The sequence below is a fragment of the Andrographis paniculata genome, unplaced genomic scaffold (genome assembly GCF_009805555.1).
Source record: "Andrographis paniculata isolate CXL003 unplaced genomic scaffold, ASM980555v1 Contig62END, whole genome shotgun sequence".
NCBI lineage: Eukaryota > Viridiplantae > Streptophyta > Magnoliopsida > Lamiales > Acanthaceae > Andrographis > Andrographis paniculata.
The window spans coordinates 5933129-5951913 of NW_026137598.1; the positions used below are offsets into that span (position 1 = coordinate 5933129).

The 18785-nt window shown below is 36.3% G+C and overlaps 2 protein-coding genes and 1 pseudogene across 4 annotated transcripts; all 3 read right to left on the reverse strand.

The window, feature by feature from the left end:
• Nucleotides 1–1120: 1120 nt before the first annotated feature.
• LOC127260718 (kinesin-like protein KIN-14S) lies at nucleotides 1121–5539 on the reverse strand. 3 transcript variants are annotated; one of them, XR_007840786.1, is made up of 15 exons: nucleotides 5395–5539; nucleotides 5208–5273; nucleotides 5058–5111; nucleotides 4819–4943; nucleotides 4637–4733; nucleotides 4244–4540; nucleotides 3880–4159; nucleotides 3389–3550; nucleotides 3070–3285; nucleotides 2938–2975; nucleotides 2623–2786; nucleotides 2411–2524; nucleotides 1454–2324; nucleotides 1337–1380; nucleotides 1145–1195 (listed from the first exon to the last, which is right to left on the reverse strand). XR_007840786.1 is itself a non-coding variant. In XM_051288612.1 (14 exons), the coding sequence occupies exons 1-13, from the start codon at nucleotides 5411–5413 to the stop codon at nucleotides 1470–1472; spliced, it is 2487 nt and encodes an 828-aa protein (XP_051144569.1). In that variant the 5' UTR covers nucleotides 5414–5539; the 3' UTR covers nucleotides 1121–1380; nucleotides 1454–1469. The 3 variants fall into 3 exon arrangements, 2 of the variants coding, with proteins under 2 accessions (XP_051144569.1, XP_051144568.1); XM_051288612.1 differs by having other exon boundaries at nucleotides 1121–1380; XM_051288611.1 differs by having other exon boundaries at nucleotides 1121–2324.
• Nucleotides 5540–5745: 206 nt separating this feature from the next.
• Nucleotides 5746–12870, reverse strand: LOC127260905 (probable linoleate 9S-lipoxygenase 5). The gene is made up of 9 exons (XM_051288952.1): nucleotides 12544–12870; nucleotides 8511–8803; nucleotides 8176–8416; nucleotides 7750–8094; nucleotides 7603–7688; nucleotides 7420–7527; nucleotides 7037–7344; nucleotides 6691–6954; nucleotides 5746–6624 (listed from the first exon to the last, which is right to left on the reverse strand). Exons 1-9 carry the CDS (start codon nucleotides 12785–12787, stop codon nucleotides 5871–5873), a joined length of 2643 nt encoding a protein of 880 aa, XP_051144909.1. The 5' UTR covers nucleotides 12788–12870; the 3' UTR covers nucleotides 5746–5870.
• Nucleotides 12871–13271: 401 nt separating this feature from the next.
• On the reverse strand, nucleotides 13272–17634 carry LOC127260450 (probable linoleate 9S-lipoxygenase 5; annotated as a pseudogene).
• Nucleotides 17635–18785: the final 1151 nt, after the last annotated feature.

An 18785-nucleotide genomic window follows, 5' to 3' on the forward strand; every position in this document is an offset into this window, starting at 1 on the left:
ACATTAAAAATAAAATAAAAAATACGTTAACTTGATTTTAAAAAAATATCATGGTAGAAATTATATACTATTGTGTCTCATTTACTGATACGAAAAATTTTAGGAGAGTATAATTAGTAAATAATTAAAAATATATTACTGAAAATAAATATTATATAATAAAATAATAATTTTAAATTAAAATTAAGATAAAAAATTATTCTAATTAAAAGTAAAAAAAAAACTATAAATTAAAATATTTAATATAAAATTAAAGTGTATAAATCTTTTAAAAAATAAAAGAATTTATTACTCACATGACAAAGTATCCATTTTTTCATTTTAGTCCGTCCCATAACAAAGTATCAATTTTATTTTTTTTTAGTAACTGTACTATTTACTAACATTACAAATGCCCTTACAACTTACAGTATATTACACAAATGTCATTTAACTTTATTTCACATATACTAATAAGGTTATTTTAGTCATTTCTATTTTATTCATACTATATCCAAATATAATAATAATATTTCTAAAAACTACATGATGCAAAAAGCAAATAAATATTTAATTATGAGACCGAAGGAGTATTAGTTCTATAATGTGTAAATTATTATTATGTGCTAAATTGTTGTATGTTTTACTATTGATTATTGTCCTGTATTGTATTAACTATTATTTATAATTTAAATAAAAATTAAATAATATTTTGATATTAGTGTAAAAAAAAATAATTACGAAAAAATAATAAAAATTCAATATTTGTAGTATATATAAACTATGTATAATATATTTATTTAGTATGTATTGTATGTGTGTGAAAATATATATTACTCTTTCAAATTCTACTTTAGTTGTCCAATTTCTTGTAGATATATAGGTAAGAATATAATAATAAATAATTTTAAAAATATATTAATAAAAATAATTATTATATAATAAAATAATTATAAAATAAAATTAAAATAACTAATTAAGTTATTTAAAATTAATAAAATTATAAAATTTAAAATTTGATTATAATGTAATTATTATTATTTTTTAAGAAAAAAAAAACAAATTATATGATACAAACTAAAACAAAAAAATATATATGATCAAATTATATGGGACTCAACATTATTAATAGACACCAAACTATATACTACATATCAGTTTCGACCCCACTCCCACTCTTTGACAGACCAACTGCTGACGTGTCCGACCACTTATCCTATGTGTAAAAGAACCGAGTCAGACTAAAACACGGCCATATTTCCAATAAACACGCCCGTGTTGTATTTATGAAATCCCCCATGCAAAACATATGAAATTTCCATCAAATTTGCAGTAACAAAAGAACCAAAATACTCACAAGAAAGATAAGGCAATTGGTTTTTCGAAAAGCATCATTAATTCCTAAAAGATGAATAATGAAAGAAACCATCAGCATGATGATTAAGTATTGAGGCAAAAAAAAAAAAAAACATACCTGTGTAATATTATGACTAGTACATCAATGAATTCCTCTTGCTCTTCATGGCTTTCAATTTCAATGGACTCCAAACCAACTGTTTCTTCCTCTGCAGCGCCACCACCGTCGGATGCGTCGGCTTCCATTGCGAAGGCGGGCTTCCTCTGAACTTACTACTACTCGCCGCACTAGGCAATCCAACCGATGTCAATTCATTCAATGGTTGCTGCTGCTGCTGCTGAAGTGGTGAAGGCACTCTTGATGTTCGCCACAACTTTTGCGGATCCCACACATACGATTGCCTGCCCACGAATCGTCTGATTCTCGGCTGGATCGATGATGATGAGCCTTCTGATGGAGCTTGTTTCATTGTTGAGTTCAATTCAGGCTGGAGAGTTGCCACAGAAGCTCTTCTTCTCGGACGAAAAGTTTGATCACCTGTTGTTGTTGCTGGAGGGGGAGGAAGTGGCCTCACGGCTATCGAACCTCGCCTTGCTTGTAGAGTTGCCACAGAAGCTCTTCTTCTCGGACGAAGAAAAGTTTGATGACCTGTTGTTGTTGCTGGAGGAGGTGGTGGTGGTCTCATGGCTATCGAGCCTCGCCTTGCTTGTAAGCTCGATTTCTCCTTCCTTTCGTTTAGAGATAAAGGGAATAATCCATCCTCTTTGCGTTCTTCGTTCACAGCAGGGAGAATAGACATGGTGTTCTTTAGTGTGGGAGCCGGGGATGGAACAGGGATGTTGTTTGTAATTTTTCGGAGAGGAGGCCTTAATTTTGATGGAGCTAAGGGAGGTTTTTTGTCCATTGAAGTCGATGTAGCCAATGCTCGGTTTTCCTGTTTCAATCTTATCTTCCTCTCCTCGGCTAACTGGTTTTCGAGCTCGCGAACCTGTAAGGATTGATTTCAAGTCAAGCTCAAGTTCCTCATATTTAGAGTACAGCAGTTTAGTTTGCGAAAATATTTTAGATTTCGACCTTTTCTTGCAGATTTCTGCAAACACTTTCTCTGGCAGTCAGCCTTAGCTGTAAGGATTGCACATTGTCCTGCAACTTTTTTGTTTCCTTCTCATCATGTTTCGCTTTCTCAACCTAGGAGAAACATAGATCAGAAAGTTAGTTCGAAACCATCTCATGATATGGCGAAAATGATTTTGAGCCAGGCGAAGTTTGTGGTGTTGTTGACATACAAGCTGTTTGTATTTTAGAAGCTCTCCATGATCCGTCTGTCTTCGTGCAGGTCCATGCTCGACTCCTCGAACACGGCTGGCGAAATTCAACGAGCAAAGAGTTTCTGCTAAGTCAGCTGCATTTGGACTAATTTGAACAAACATCAATGTTTTACAGTCCCCTCCTGCATTAGAGAAGGTAATATTATTATCCACATAAATGTTTCTTTCGATTATATATACATACAACTCATCTAAGAAGTATTTATATGTGCTTTCTCATTGTTTATCTAAGTGTTCGAGTAATCGAGTCAAGTAGATCAGCACAAAGCTTACCTAGAGAACTTTGGAGCAAATGTGTGAGTTTTGAGTTCCTGTTAGTTTATAGAAGGAAATTAATAAAGCAAAATTCGGCGAAAAATGTATACAGAGATGTATATGTAAGAGAGGAGAGAGTAAAAGCCACACCTGTAAGGAACATGGGATGTTTTCGATGCAAGTGCAGAGATGACATCGCCCAACGCCGATAAGGATTTGTTTATAAACTGAGATTCTTTTAATCTTTCTCCTTCAACTTCAGTCTTACTAACCCGCTCGCTTCCTGCTAGATCAACTAGCCACAAATGGCTTCTTGTTCTTACCCCGTTTACTAAATTTTCGCCTACAATGGTGACCCGCAACAAGCTGCATGGATGTGAAAGAAAACAACCAACTCCGGATGATCAGTGTTGTAGGAGTAATTAAGGAACAAAAAAGGGCAGTGCACACAAGAATGTAGCAGAACTACCAGTGAGACCGGCTGCTAAGCTCGTTAGCATTAGTGGATCCGACGGATCTTGCCTGACTTCCTGCTCTGAGCAGGCGCCAAACCTCTTCTGTATTGTAAACACGCGCTTCGACAAGTCCGGGGACTTCTTGAGTGCCCTCAGCTGATTGTTTTATCTCCAACCTGTATTGCAAATAGCATTAGTTCTCTTTGCCAAAAAAACAATATAAAGTTTAATTTTAATCCAATGTGAGCAGAAGTCACAAAAGGAACAAGGAAATCCTATAATGAATATAATTCTAATTCTATCCATAAAAGACTTCGAACAAGAAGCCCGTCACCCAACTCAAATAGGCAAACTAAACTTTGTCATAGTGCCATAAATCCTAGCACCAATATAGAAGAAAAAAATGGCAAAGCAACATGTTTCTTTGTTGATGTGAGCTGGATAAAGGGCAAGAATTAAACAATGATTGAAAAATTGCAACAGGCTAAGAGTAAGGAGGGCTTACCTTTTGTCAGGTTGGTTCGAGTCGTCAATGAGAAGATCCCTTATCTTTTCATTGTAAACCTCAAGCATGCTAACACACAATTCATATTTTATAATACTGCTTCTCTTCTCAATTAATCTGAAGAGCTCCTCAAGAGTCCTATAGTTTACTCCCCGATTTTCATGTGTTCCTTCCATGGTGTATGTCTTCCCGGTGCCAGTTTGCCCATAAGCAAATATGCACACATTGTATCCATCCAAGACAGAGGTAACTACTGGCAGAGTTTGAAGAAAGACAGCCTCTGCACATCGGAAAGGGCATTGGATCAATAAAAGAAGGTAATGATCTGGCAGGCATATTTCACTTCAATTATATAATGTGTTACCTTGATCGTCCTCAGGTCTGAATACATGATCAAATTTGAATTGCTTCCGGGAAGAATCCGAACAAATGATTTGTAACTCATTCTCCTGACATGAATCATGATCAAGAACCGAAGTCGACCCATTCGCAATCTCATCTTCCTTCAGCGGCCTGTTCCTGCAAAAGACCCTGATATTTCCTTTGAGTTCTATCACTTCATTGTAGAGTTTCTTTCTTTCATAGCATTCTTCAAGATACTTCTTCTTCAGTACCCCGCACTCTTCTTGGCATTTATTTCTCAGAAGTTCATGTTCTTCGCCTAAAAGCAAATTCAACAGACAATTACAGTGGTCACAACTCACAATATGTAAGCCAGAAATATAAAAAAAAATATATTAAAGCATAGCTGACATACTCATATGTTGCAGAGCAGTGAAAGCTTCAACATCAGGAAATGAATTAAAGATGCTCTTCACTTCATTGCGAAGACGATCACGTTCCTTCTTAAGAACCTGAAATCACAGGCAACGACTTGCAGTCAAAACTGAAACTAGGAATTCTTGACACACAAATGCCTTCTTATAAACTCCCCTTTACCTGCACTGAGTTGTTGAGATTTTCTATTTTCAGAAATTTTGATGTAGTCTGGATCTCATACGTTTCTTCAGAAGAATTAGACGCACAATACTTATCCACTGAACAAGAAATTCCTTCAGTTTCCCCTGGTCAATCCCCAAATCCAGAAAAATCAGTCATCTAGCCATTAATCACATATCTCATTTTCCTCTACAAATAATTCCAAGATATTTCAACAATAAAGCGACAGTAAAACAAACCAGATTCAGATTCTTGCATAGGAGCGTTCAAATCGTGAGCGACGGCGACAATTTCTGGAAGCGAAAATACAGAATCAGAAATGAACTTCACTTGCCAGAAACAAATATAGAAATATAGATTTAAGAAAATAATAATTAAGCTCAACGAACCTGCGTGGTGTTGAGATAAATTGATAGCATTATCGAAACTTGAACATAATTTTTCTAGGGTTCGATCTGTACATAAAACGAACAATACGATGTTAGTATGTTACCGTATCCAAAAAACCCTAAAAACAACCACACACAGACTCCAGGCGTCCATAGAATTACAAACATTGTAGAGAAAATCAAATACCATCGACGATTGCTGCCATCAATCTTCGCCTTCTTGATCGACTCAAAATCTGTGTGCAAAATTGCAGAAGTCCGAGCGCTTAGAAAGGGAGATGAAAATAAACGATTTAACGGTCGGAAAGAAGATCTGGCATTTATTAACATTCAAAATTTCAAAATCGCATTTGAATTTGGAGCAATCTGAGCCGTCCGATTTCGGACCTCACTAACGGTTATAATTCTTGATGAGCTGACAAAAGAGCATCCTCTAATTTGAGTCTAACCATTTCTTTAAATGTGTGTCTTTTTTAGAAATTTTGGTTTGGATTTACTGTTAAGATATTTAATAAAAAAATATATATTAAATGTGAGTACTCACAGTAGTTCCGATACAGACGGGATAAATACAACCTTTACACCTCAAGGTCATTTTAAGGATAAGATTATCCCTTTATTGTATATTACACGTTAATTTCTTTACTTTTCACATTTATTCTTTCATATAGATACGCTATTGGGAATCCCTTTACCAGTAAGTCCGGGACCACTGCTCCGGTACAACAAAGTATAAGGTATCTCCACACTCCCCATTCTGTTCTTCAACCTTCCATCTCCATTCATCTCTACAATCTCCTTCTCGATCTCTTCCAGCCTCTTCCCGAACTTTCCGAAAGCTTCTAGAACCTTCTCATCCCGGGTCCACTCCGGCGTGTCACGCTGCCCGAGATACACCTCGTCTGACGAATGGCGCGACAACAGCTCGATCAGCGCTATACCCATCAGCGTCGGCATCTTCGCCGTGATCGTCCTCAGCACCACCCGCTCCGGATCATCCCGGAGCTCCTCGTACTCCTGGCTCCCCGGCTCTGGCATTAGGCGCCGGCTCATTGTCGGCCGGTTCGGCATGTACCCGCCATACGGGTACTGCCCGAAGTTCAGCGCCGCATGCAGAGCCGACGCCGTCCATATGATGATCGTGCATGAGCTTACGAGCTCGTCCCGCGTCCGCATGGCCGGCCACCACGGCTCGTCCCATTTGTCGCCGTGGCCCTCATTGCGGAGCTCCTTCCACCATGATTGCAGCTCGGTATCGCCTTGGACAGCCTCGTCGGAGGCATAGTAGAATTTGCAATAGCCGTCGACCCATTCTTTTATCGCTGACCAAACTTTCAGGCCGTCGACGGCGTAGGGGTAGTCTTCGATTAGTAGCCGGAGGCCATACGGCGAGCTCGCGTCCTCCACCGCCATCCCCCTACGCGATCGAGTTATATTAGTTGCGGTATAGTTGAAAGTCGACTCGAATGGACGAGGTTTTTACCGTTTGAGTAGATCGGCGGGGAGCGCTTGATCAGGGAAAATCCAGTCCTTGTAAAAGGCAGAAGACATCTCCATCGAATACTTCACCGGGAAGACGGTGGTCTCGAGGATCCCTCCGGCATTGATCACGACTTGACGACCGAACGCGTTGATGTTCATCGTATCGCGAAAGTGAGGTTGAAGGAGCTTGTGGATCGGGTGGAGCGCGCTGAGCTGCCGGTTAGTCGCGATCACGAACGGTTCCATTGCTGCGTGCGTATTCAGCCTGCGAAGAAACAACGGGAGCATCATGAATCGGTGTTGTCGCTCGAATGTGCAGCCGTTACGATGAATGTAGGTTTCTTCACCAGTGGCTAATGAGTTGATGCCTCCCCGAATCGTTCACGGCGACGTACGCTTTCGCCAGCTGCCAGACAGAGCCCTCAACGTCGTCATCGGCAGGAGTGTACACTTTGCTGACCGCGCCGTGCTGGTCTCCGTTGGGATGCGGTAGGCTGAGCTCGATCGCTAAGACCTTCAAGCGCCAATCGTTTTGCAAGAAGAGTATTGTTCTAGAGGCGTAAACCTTCGAGGGAGTCGTCGTGTTGATTCGCCTCAGGTATGGCATGGTCGTGTCGTGGTGGTCAAGGATGAAAAGCCGGTTAGCGCTCACCGCCTATTAAAGAAACACGACACGTTCCGGTTGATGAAAAAAATTTCGATAAGCATGTTCGAGCTGGTTGATCGTTACCTCATCGACGGTTAACCCGTCTAATTGTTTGCCGAGATGATCGATCGTAATGGTGCTCATTTGGTTGCCGTATGCTTTAGGATCGAGCTTACTTCTTGGCGGGAACTCCTACACATTGAACATTCAAATATTAGCTCGATTTCTTCAACGAATCTAATCGATCGAGCAACGGAGTTTAGGCACCTTGAGACGGCTAATGACGACGGGATTGACTCCGGCGAGCATCTCCCGCGCGAACTCTTCATCCGTCCTCCATGCCGACTTATCCTCTACGAAAACAACCAAAATGTTAAAACAAGTCTCGGTCGATAGATTTTCGCGACGATGTACCTTGGATGACTCTTGGCATCGGGAATTTGAATAGACCCTCGTCACCGTCTCGCCGGAGGACTTCCTTCACTAGCTCGAAAGGAATGTTTTCGAACAAATTTCGTAGGAGAGGAGTATCGGGGAGCTTGATCCCGCCTTCGTACAATCCATAAACATCTTCGAAGCTGTCGAATTCATTGCACGTACGATCACACACGTCCTTAATCTCGGGAACAAGAAATTGAACGATCGACTTTATCCCGTCGCCAAGGAAATCCGACATCTTCAAGTGTCCGTACCGCTCATCTCTCGGCACATGTATGTTTAGCCCCAAGAGCAACGGAATCCGGCTCTCCGTCGTCGGATCTATCAAAATTAAACCCAAAATAAACCCAAATCGATCGATGAACACATACATGCATGAGTCGAGAAAGAACACGGTCTAACCGGTCTTTGTCGGAGGACGTCCGGTTCTTCCCCGACGAGGGTAGGGATACTCGGAGGATCCACCGAGAACCGGGCGAGCGTAATCCTCGCCCTTGTCGGGATCCCCCAAGTCGTTGTAATAAGCGTAGTCGTAAACTCTATCCCATTCTTGGAGCTCGCCGGTGCCGTCTCCACGCAATGCCATTAGCTCTTCCTCTCTGTAGGGGAGGAGCGCGGCCGGCGTTTCGCTCGGGAGATAAGCCTACGTGGAAAAAGAACATATTAGTGCATTTATTTTTGTCGTAAAACTTTTTTGGAAACTTACAGTAAATTTAATTTTAGCTCGTTATGTTTACTTGGTTAGTGAAGAAGATACGATCCGTTTTGTACTTGTTGGCGGGATAGACCCACGAGTTGCACATAAAGTGAACACGGCCGTGTCCCGGAACATTGTCGAGGGTGAGCGTCTTGAGGTAGAATTCAGCGTGATGAAAGTTCTTGATGATGAACGCTCCCGGGACTCCGTCCTCCTCCTCGTCCCAATCGAAGTTCACGGTGAATGCCGAGTCGCTCGGCGTTAGAGAAGGGAGTGTTGTAATCCAATTCTCTAAGTGCGTTGTCTTTCCGACTTTTCCTTTTAGTTTGTTTCCTGTAATTTATTTAAGACAGTAAAATTTTGAATTAAAATAATATATATATTTAAATAAATATAAGCATAAATTACTTGTAATAATCTATGATAATTCGAGATGTAGTACCACAATTTAAATAAAATATTATACATGTTAGAATTACAAGGTAGCAACAAAAGCAATTATTTAAGGTAATTTGAAATATGAGCCTCGGAAGAAATGATGTAGTGGCGTGTGCAGTGATCTATATCATAAAGAAGTCACAAAAGTATTTGAGCGGAAATAATTACTCCCTTCCTAAAATAAAATAAGTTTTTTTTTTCTTTTTATTTTAAAAAATCTATAATTAATATATTTTTTAATAAAAAAAAATCATATTACTACGGTTTCATTGTGCAACATTTGGTTTTAAATACAAAAATTTAGATGAATAGTATTTTTTTCATCTCATATTTTTCTAGTTGATTAATTTTATTTTTGTCTGTCTCTTTTTATTTATTTATTTTATTTTTAAAAAAATTATTATACACTTGAATCATAATTTAAATTTTATACTCAATAATTTTTTAATTTTTGTTAAATTAATTAATTAATTATCTTAATATATAAGTATTTATATTATATAATAATTAGTTTTACTAATGTACTTTTTAATTATTTATTAATTGTAATTTATCTATGTTATCGTATATACATTCAAATGGACAAAAAAGTTGAAACATGAGGAGTATTAAAAAAAATAATTTATAAATTATATAATATGATAAAAATAAATAAATATTTATTTTTTATTTGAATAATACGATAAAATAAAATATAATTAATTATTATTTATTTTAAAAATATTACTATATATAAAAAAGTATATATTATGGAATATTTGAGCTATCTTTTTATTATAAAAAATAAAAATTAATAAAAAAATGCACACTACATTAAAAATCTGTACAAAAGGAGATAGTCTCGTGTAATTGTATTGCGAATGATTTGAAAATTCCAATAAGTAGAGAATACGATATTAAAATGAAAAATAAAATAAAATAAAGTTTGAATCTTTAGTATTTCTAAAGTATAAAGTTTATTAAAAATACTCACAGGGGTATCAATCTAAGTATTTTTTTTTCTAGTTATTATTATTATTATACTATTACTACTCTTTATAAGTTATTATAATTTTAAAAAAAAAAAAAACATATTCAAACTATAATTTAAATAAAAATAAAACAAATAGGACTGATGCACAAATACACAAGTAGATCCGCCAAATTTCAGGGTGACATATCTAATTTTATAATTGATTTGGTTCAACTACTACTCTCGATACATAAATTTTATTAGGAGTCAGTCAAGTGATCATGATGTAGCGTTTAACATATTATTATATTTTTTCTTCATGAAGACCAAAAAACACGATTTCTTATGACTTAATAAAAGTGGTGGTGAAATTAATCAAGGGTGTGTTTGTTTGGGGGATTGGATTAGATTTTCACTATTCATTCCAATTTTTTTTCACCAAAAACATTAAATAAAACACATATTTTTTATTTTTTATATTATACTAAAAATCAATTTTACCTTCAAACCATCACATCAATACCTATTTATATCACATCATACAACTATTCAAATTCAAAATTTTTACTATTCAAATCTCAACTCAAAATCCAAACCCCCAAACAAACACACCCTAAATAGTTTATGGGGTCAGACTGAGGGGCACTATTTTAGATACAACATACTTCAGTTTTGTCCCGTAAGGGATGACTTGGTGGTGTAGGAGTTGGACTTGTGACCGTGAGGTCCCGACGCCTCAGATCACCTGCCATACATGGTTCGCCTAATGTGACTTTCCCGTCGGGTCTGGTTTGCAGGATATTATGTTCCGCCGAGGGTTTACCCAGTGTAAACTTTCGGGTAGCGATTTTTACTCATAAGATTTTACTTTTGATTTTACTATCTAACTTTTTTTTCTCTGAAAAATATAAAATCAAATCAAACATTTATTTTTATTTATTATATTAAGTTAAAATTTAATTTTATATTTAAAACATTACATTAATATATATTTATATTATATCAAACAATTATTTTAATTTAAAATTTTACCATTTGAAATCAAAATCTTACAACTAAACACACTCATGATTTATCGTCTACGTGCAATATTCATATGTATCATTTATTCATATACAAGAGCGTGAATTAATTATTTTCTCAGGTGAATATACGTCACAGGACAATGAATAGGTGATGGTACAATTCAAATACGAAAGAATTCGATTCTAATACCATATTAAATTATTAATTAACTTAAAAACTTTCAATGAACTATTCATTTAACATGGTTTTTTTAATAAAAAAATGTTTCAATTTAATATTATAAATATAAACTAATTATTGAATATAAAGTGTATTTGTTTTGTAAAATAGTTTGAAGTGATTATTTTTACCTAAGATATAGAAAATAGTGTAGATAATATAGAGTTTGCTTGTCCAATAAATTTTTTTTCTACACGATTTTCAATAATACTCCATTCGTCCCATATTTATATAGCTATTTGTTTTTTGCACAAAGTTTTATAAATATTAGTATTATATTGACATAAAGCAAAAATAAAGGTAAAAAGATTAAATTAACTCTGTTAGTATTGTATGATATAGAGGTAATGAATTAAATTGGAATGATATTTGTAATGTTAGGCATATAATACAATTATTAAAAAAAAGAAATTGATATTTTGTTACGGGACACATAAAAATGGAAAAATAGATAAATTGTTAATGAATGTAGAAATATATTTTATCTTTTCACAGAAGTCAACGTTCAATATAAAATATTATTATATTTTTTATATTAACAACAACGATTATCCATATTTTATATAAAGAAAATTTCAAATTAAAATACTATATAATTTATATAATATCTTTCTTTAGAAAAACATTATTATAAATATATATTTTTTTAATGTAATGTTTAACATAAAAATAATTTATATAATATCCTTTTTTTAGAAAAACATTATTATAAATTATATAGAGTGGAGCTAACACGAAATTGAAGGAAGCATACTTTATCCGCAAAATAGTAGTAATATTTACCAAAAAGAAAATATTAAGAATGAGACATCCACTCATTTTTGTCCTACTAAAAAATTCAATTGTTATCATCGATTTATTTACTTATATTTAATTGTAATTTTTTTATTTGAATATATAGTAATTTAAATGTAGCAGTATGCTGTAATATAAAATAATATCTTTTTATAAAAATTAATAATATATATATATAATAAAAAATTTGAAGTAAAATTGCCCGATATAATTATGTGATAACAATATAAGCGTTTGTTTAGTAAAATTGTTTAATTTTTTTTTTTTAAAATGTGAATCTACGTAATAGTAGTATATTATTATTTTTTTTAAAAAAAAATATATATTTTTGGAGAATCAAGGAAGAAGACACTAGATTTCGTATCAAAATTATTATTCAATTTTATTTTTTTTTTATAAAATATTATTTAAATAAAATCAAATAAAAAATTCAACTTCAAAATAAAATAAAACACATTTGTTGGAACTTCACAATCGTCTACACTACACTGGTTCATTCTGCAAAAGTTACCCCAAGAGCATTTTAATGCTCGTGATAATGATGATTCGATTTTGATTTCGAAAACAATATAAAAAATAAAAATGAATAGCGAATTATTGATTGCAATAGTAAAAAAAAACATTTATATAAATTGATGCGCACCGGAATCGGCGGTGGTTCGGACGGAGCTGATGAGCTGCAGAGAGACTTTCCGGCCGACGAATTCGTGAAGCGTGTCGAGAACGGAAGCGCTGAAATCGTTGAAATCTAGAACGTTTTTCTTCACCAGAACAACCGTTCCTTTGATCTGTTGTTGCTTCGATCTCTGGCGAGTCTCCGGCCGGCGGTTCTCGTCTTTCTTCCGGCGGTTGCGGCAAGTCAGTGCCTGCAGTATTCGGTTGAACATTGCTCTCTCTCTCTAGAATTATTAGCGATGTGGAAATGGAATTGGAGATGGAAGAATGGCGAGTGGTGGGGTATTTATACTGCCGCGGGGCCGACGAGCGCACGCACGATGGACTTGTAGCTGTGGATTATAGTTCAAACCTCAGATGCCTCGTGATCATCCGTCCACGTATAAAAATAAAATAAAATTTCTTTTTTAATATAACTACGTCAAGTATTTAGTAGTTGCGTGTGTGTTTGTTTTACAAACTTAAGTTTGTGTTTTTCAAACCATTTTTTCACAATCCAATTAATATTCTTAAAAATATATATATACAGACTAACACTACATAATATATTTATATATATATTTAATAAAAATAAATAATTTTATGTATAAATGTAATATTACTTTATCTGTTATAAAATATTATGTTAATTTACTTGCACAGCAATTTTAATAAAAATAAATACTTTTTCATCAACTTTACCAACATATATTCATAAATAACATGATTTTTTAAAACAATACTATATTGTATATTACACACATTTATTTATTTATTCACATTTATTCATTCATACAGATACAGTATTGGGAATTCCTTTACGAGTAAGTCCGGGATCACTGCTCCGGTAGAGCAAATGTAAGGTATCTCCCACTCCCAACTCTGTTCTTCAACCTTCCATCTCCATTCATCTCTACAATCTCCCTCTCGATTCATATCTATTTATTTTTCACATTTATTCATTCATATAGATACGCTATTGGGAATCCCTTTACCCGTAAGTCCGGGACCACTGCTCCTGTACAACAAAGTGTAAGGTATCTCCACACTCCCAACTCTGTTCTTCAACCTTCCATCTCCATTCATCTCTATAATCTCCTTCTCGATCTCCTCCAGCCTCTTCCCGAACTTGTCAAAAGCTTCTAGAACCTTCTCGTCCCGGGTCCACTCCGGCATGTCGCGCCGCCCGAGATACACCTCGTCCGACGAATGTCGCGACAGCAGCTCGATCAGTGCTAAACCCATCAGCGTCGGCATCTTCGCCGTGATCGTCCTCAGCACCACCCGCTCCGGATCATCCCGGAGCTCCTCGTACTCCCGGCTCCCCGGCTCCGGCATCAGGCGCCGGCTCATCGTCGGCCGGTTCGGCATGTACCCGCCGTACGGGTACTGCCCGAAGTTCACCGCTGCATGCAGAGCCGACGCCATCCATATAATGATCGTGCACGAGTTTACGAGCTCGTGCCGCTTCCGCATGGCCGGCCACCATGGCTCGTCCCACTTGTCACCGTGGCCCTCGTTGCGGAGCTCCTTCCACCACGATTGCAGCTCGGTATCGCCTCGGACAGCCTCGTCGGAGGCGTAGTAGAATTTGCAATAGTCATCGACCCATTCTTTTATCGCCGACCAAACTTTGAGGCCATCGACGGCGTAGGGGTAGTCCTCGATTAGTAGCCGGAGGCCATACGGCGAGCACGCGTCCTCCACCGCCACCCCCCTACGCGATCGAGTTATATAAGTTATGGTACAATTGAAATTAAAGTCGAGTCGAATTGACGAGGTTTTTACCGTTTGAGTAAATCGGCGGGGAGAGCTTGATCGGGAAAAATCCAGTCTTTGTAAACAGCGGAAGACATCTCCATCGAATACTTCGCTGGGAAGACGGTGGTCTCGAGGATCCCTCCGGCATTGATCACCACTTGTCGAGCGAAGGCGTTGATGTTCATCGTGTCACGAAAGTGAGGCTGGAGGAGCTTGTGGATCGGGTGGAGCATGCTGAGCTGCCGGTTCGTCGCGATCACGAACGGTTCGATCGCCGCGTGCGTATTGAGCCTGCAAGAAACAACGGGAGCATCGTGAATCGGTGTTTTCGATCGAATGTGCAGCCGTTACGATGAACATAAGTTTCTTCACCAGTGGCTAATGAGTTGATGCCTCCCCGAATCGTTCACGGCGACATACACTTTCGCCAGCTGCCAGACAGAGCCCTCGACGCCGTCGCGGGCAGGAGTGTACACTTTGCTGACCGTGCCGTGCTGGTCTCCGTCGGGATGCGGTAGGCGAGCTCGATCGCTAAGACCTTTAAGAGCCCGTCGTTTTGCAAGAAGAGTATCGTTCTAGAGGCGTAAACCTTCGAGGGAGTCGTCGTGTTGATTCGTCTAAGGTATGGCATGGTCGTGTCGTGGTGGTCGAGGATGAATAGTCGGTTAGCGCTCACCGCCTGTTAAAGAAACGCGACATTTCATCTCAACCGGAGACGATGGAAACAATGTCGATAAGCATGTTCGAGCTTATTGGTCGTTATACTACCTCATCGACAGTTAACCCGTCTAATTGTTTTCTGAGATGATCGATCGTTATGTTGCTCGTTTGGTCTCCGTATGCTTTCGGATCGAGCTTACTTCTTGGCGGGAACTCCTACACATCGAACATTCAAATATTAGCTTGATTTCTTTAACGAATCAAATCGATCGAGCCACGGAGTTTAGGCACCTTGAGACGGCTAATGACAACGGGATTGACTCTGGCGAGCATCTCCCGCGAGAACTCTTAATCCGTCCTCCATGCCGACTTATCATCTACGAAAACAACAAAAATTTTAATACATGTTTCAGTCAATAGATTTTTTAGACGACATACCTCGGATGATTCTCGGCATCGGGAATTTGAATAGACCCTCGTCGCCATCTCGCCGGAGGACTTCCTTCACTAACTCAAAAGGAATTTTTTCGAACAAATTTCGTAGGAGAGGAGTATCGGGGAGCTTGATCCCGCCTTCGTACAATCCACGAACATCTTCAAAGCTGTCGAACTCATTGCGCGTGCGATCGCAGATGTCCTTAATCTCGGGAACAAGAAATTGGACGATCGACTTTATCCCGTCGCCAAGGAAATCCGACATCTTCAAGTGTCCGTACCGCTCATCTCTCGGCACATGTATGTTTAGCCCCAAGAGCAACGGAATCCGGCTCTCTGTCTTCGGATCTGTCGAAATGAAACCCGAAATGAATCCAAATCAATCGATGAACACATGCATGCATGAGTGGAGAAAGAACACGGTCTAACCGGTCTTTGTCGGAGGGCGTCCGGTTCTTCCCCGACGAGGGTAGGGATACTCGGAGGATCCTCCAAGAACCGGGCGAGCGTAATCCTCGCCCTTGTCGGGTTCCCCCAAGTCGTTGTAATAAGCGTAGTCGTAAACTCTGTCCCATTCTCGGAGCTCGCTGGTGCCGTCTCCTCGCAATGCCATTAGCTCTTCCTCTCTATAGGGGAGGAGCGCGGCCGGTGTTTCTTTCGGGAGATAAGCCTATGGGAAAAAAATGTATATATTAATATGTTTATTTTTGTCATAAAACTTGTTTGGAAGCTTATAGTACGCTTAATTTTAACTCGTTATGTTTACTTGGTTAGTAAAAAAGATACGATCCTTTTTGTACATGTTGGCGGGATAGACCCACGAGTTGCACACAAAGTGAAAACGGCCGTGTCCCGAGACATTATCAAGGGTGAGCGTCTTGAGGTAGAATTCGGCGTGATGGAAGTTCTTGATGATGAACGCTCCCGGGACTCCGTTCTCCTCGTCCCAATCGAAGTTCACGGTGAACGCCGAGTCGCTCGGCGTTAGAGAGGGGAGTGTTGTGATCCAATTCTCTAAGTACGCGGCCTTTCCCTTCAGTTTTTTTCCTATATTTTTTTTAAATTGTAAAATTTTGAATCGAAATAATATATTTATTTTTAATATTTTGAATAAATATAAACATAATATAAATATTAAGTGTGTTTGTTCGTTGATTGAATAGTTGTTTGATGTGATAATAGAACTATGGACGAGTCTAACAAAATTGAGCTTGTTATGTTTGAACTCAACTAGTTAAGGACTCAAGTTCGGCTCGTTAAGCAATTTTTTCGTTCGTGTTCGATTCGGCTCAACTAGAGATATTTTATTTTATTTATTAAATTTTTAAAAAATTTATACATTTAGTTAATAATAATTAAAAAAATTTATTAATATATTTAAATTAAAAAAATAGAATAAAATATAATATTTATAAAAATATATATACTTATTAAATATAAAATTATTAATTTAATTTTTTTAATAAATATATAGAAATTTCGCGAATAAGCTCGAGCTCGTTCGTCAACCTAACGAGTTAAAATTTATGTTCGTATTATGCTTGTTTAGCTTAAAGAATAAGCTCTTAGCGAACTAAAATGAACATAATCGAGTCAAACTCGCGAATTGTTTGTTTTATTTACAACTCTAAGTGATATAAATAAATGTTAATATGGTGTTTAGAATATAAAATAAATTTATAGAATAAAATATATAAAAAAATAATAATTATTTGATGTGAATTTTATTTTTTTTTGAAGAAAAAAGAAAATAAATAATAAAAATATTCGGTAAAACCAAAAAAAACAACCATAATTTGTTGGAATTTCACAATCGCCTACTACAGTACTACACTACACTGGTTCAGTCTGCAAAAGTTGCCCCCACAGCATTTAATTGTCGTGCTCTTCGCCAATAATGATGATCTCGATTTTGATTTCGAAAACAATATAAAAAATAGAAATGAATAGCGAATTACTGATTGCAATAGTAAAAAAATAAAAACATTCATATAAATTGATGCGCACCGGAATCGGTGGTGGTTCGGACGGAGCTGATGAGCTGCAGAGAGACTTTCCGGCCGACGAATTCGTGAAGCGTGTCGAGAACGGAAGCGCTGAAATCGTTGAGATCTAGAACGTGTTTCTTCACCAGCACAACCGTTCCTTTGATCTGTTGTTGCTTCGATCTCCGGCGAGTCTCCGGCCGGCGGTTCTCGTCTTTTCTTCTGGCGGTTGCAGCCAGTCAGTGCCTGCAGTATTCGGTTGAACATTGCGCGCTCTCTCTCTCTCTCTCGAATTATTATTGATGTGGAAATGGAATTGGAGATTGAAGAATGGCGAGTGGTGGGGTATTTATACTGCCGCGGCCAGACGAGAGCACACGGCTATGGAGATATCAAATTGAAAGTTATTTTATTTTTTTTGTTAAATGGAAAATTATATTTGAAAATAATAGTGTACGTATAAAATAAATGATTAATATAATATATAATCATTGTTTATATATATATATATATATAAAGAATATCTTAGTGGATTTTAGCGTATGAAAATAAAATAAAATTTCTTTTTAATATAAGTACCTTAAGTATTTAGGAGTTGAGTGTTTGTGTGTGTGTTTTTTGTTTTTCAAAGCTTAGGTTATATTCTTCAACCCAGTTTTTTAACAATCCAATTAATATTCTAAAACTATATACACAAACCAACACTACATACATATAATTTATATTTTTTATTCACTCTAAAAACAAATAATTTTATGTATAATAGTATTATTTTATCTGTTATACAAAAATAATATTTATTTAATTGGATACGAATTTTAATAAAAATAAAAAATTTTATGTTCACTTTATAAGTATATAATATATTTATTCTTTTACCGGATTTAATAAATGTTTTTTTAATAATAGTTGATAATAAATTTGTATGTAAAAATTATTTTATTTATTAGTTGATAAGAGGACATTAATTTAAATAAATATAAAGATAAAGTTATTTATAATATATAGTGAGATTCATATATAATAATAAAATGAATAGTTTGTTTGGACAATAAAAAATTGGTAATTTGTATACTTATCTGTATTTTATAAAATAATTTGAAGAGATATATTTTTTTTTATACGAGGTACAAAAAATTATATAGTTAATATAAAAATAATAATAATGAATATATATATAATATATTATTAATTTTTTTGAAAAAATATGCTTAAGAAAAAAACAAAAGAAACACATAATAAGTTTTTGTTTTCCCATTCTATTCTACCAAATGTATTTCATAGTTTTGAATTTGTTTGATTTTGATTTAAATAATATTTTGTTAAAAAAAATATCATATTTTTAGTAATATATTGAATTTATTTGGCTTTAATTTTAATTTTAATTTTT

Coding starts and splice junctions, on each gene's coding strand:
- LOC127260905 (XM_051288952.1), bottom strand. CDS start 12,787: ATGTTCAACCGAATACTGCAGGCACTGACTTGCCGCAACCGCCGGAAG. Junction 7,689..7,749: donor GATGCCAAGAGTCATCCAAG/GTACATCGTCGC, acceptor TTGTTTTCGTAG/AGGATAAGTCGGCATGGAGG. Junction 6,955..7,036: donor CATCAACTCATTAGCCACTG/GTGAAGAAACCT, acceptor GTTTCTTCGCAG/GCTGAATACGCACGCAGCAA.
- LOC127260718 (XM_051288612.1), bottom strand. Junction 4,734..4,818: donor ATCTCAACAACTCAGTGCAG/GTAAAGGGGAGT, acceptor CTGTGATTTCAG/GTTCTTAAGAAGGAACGTGA. Junction 2,525..2,622: donor TTCTAAAATACAAACAGCTT/GTATGTCAACAA, acceptor TGTTTCTCCTAG/GTTGAGAAAGCGAAACATGA.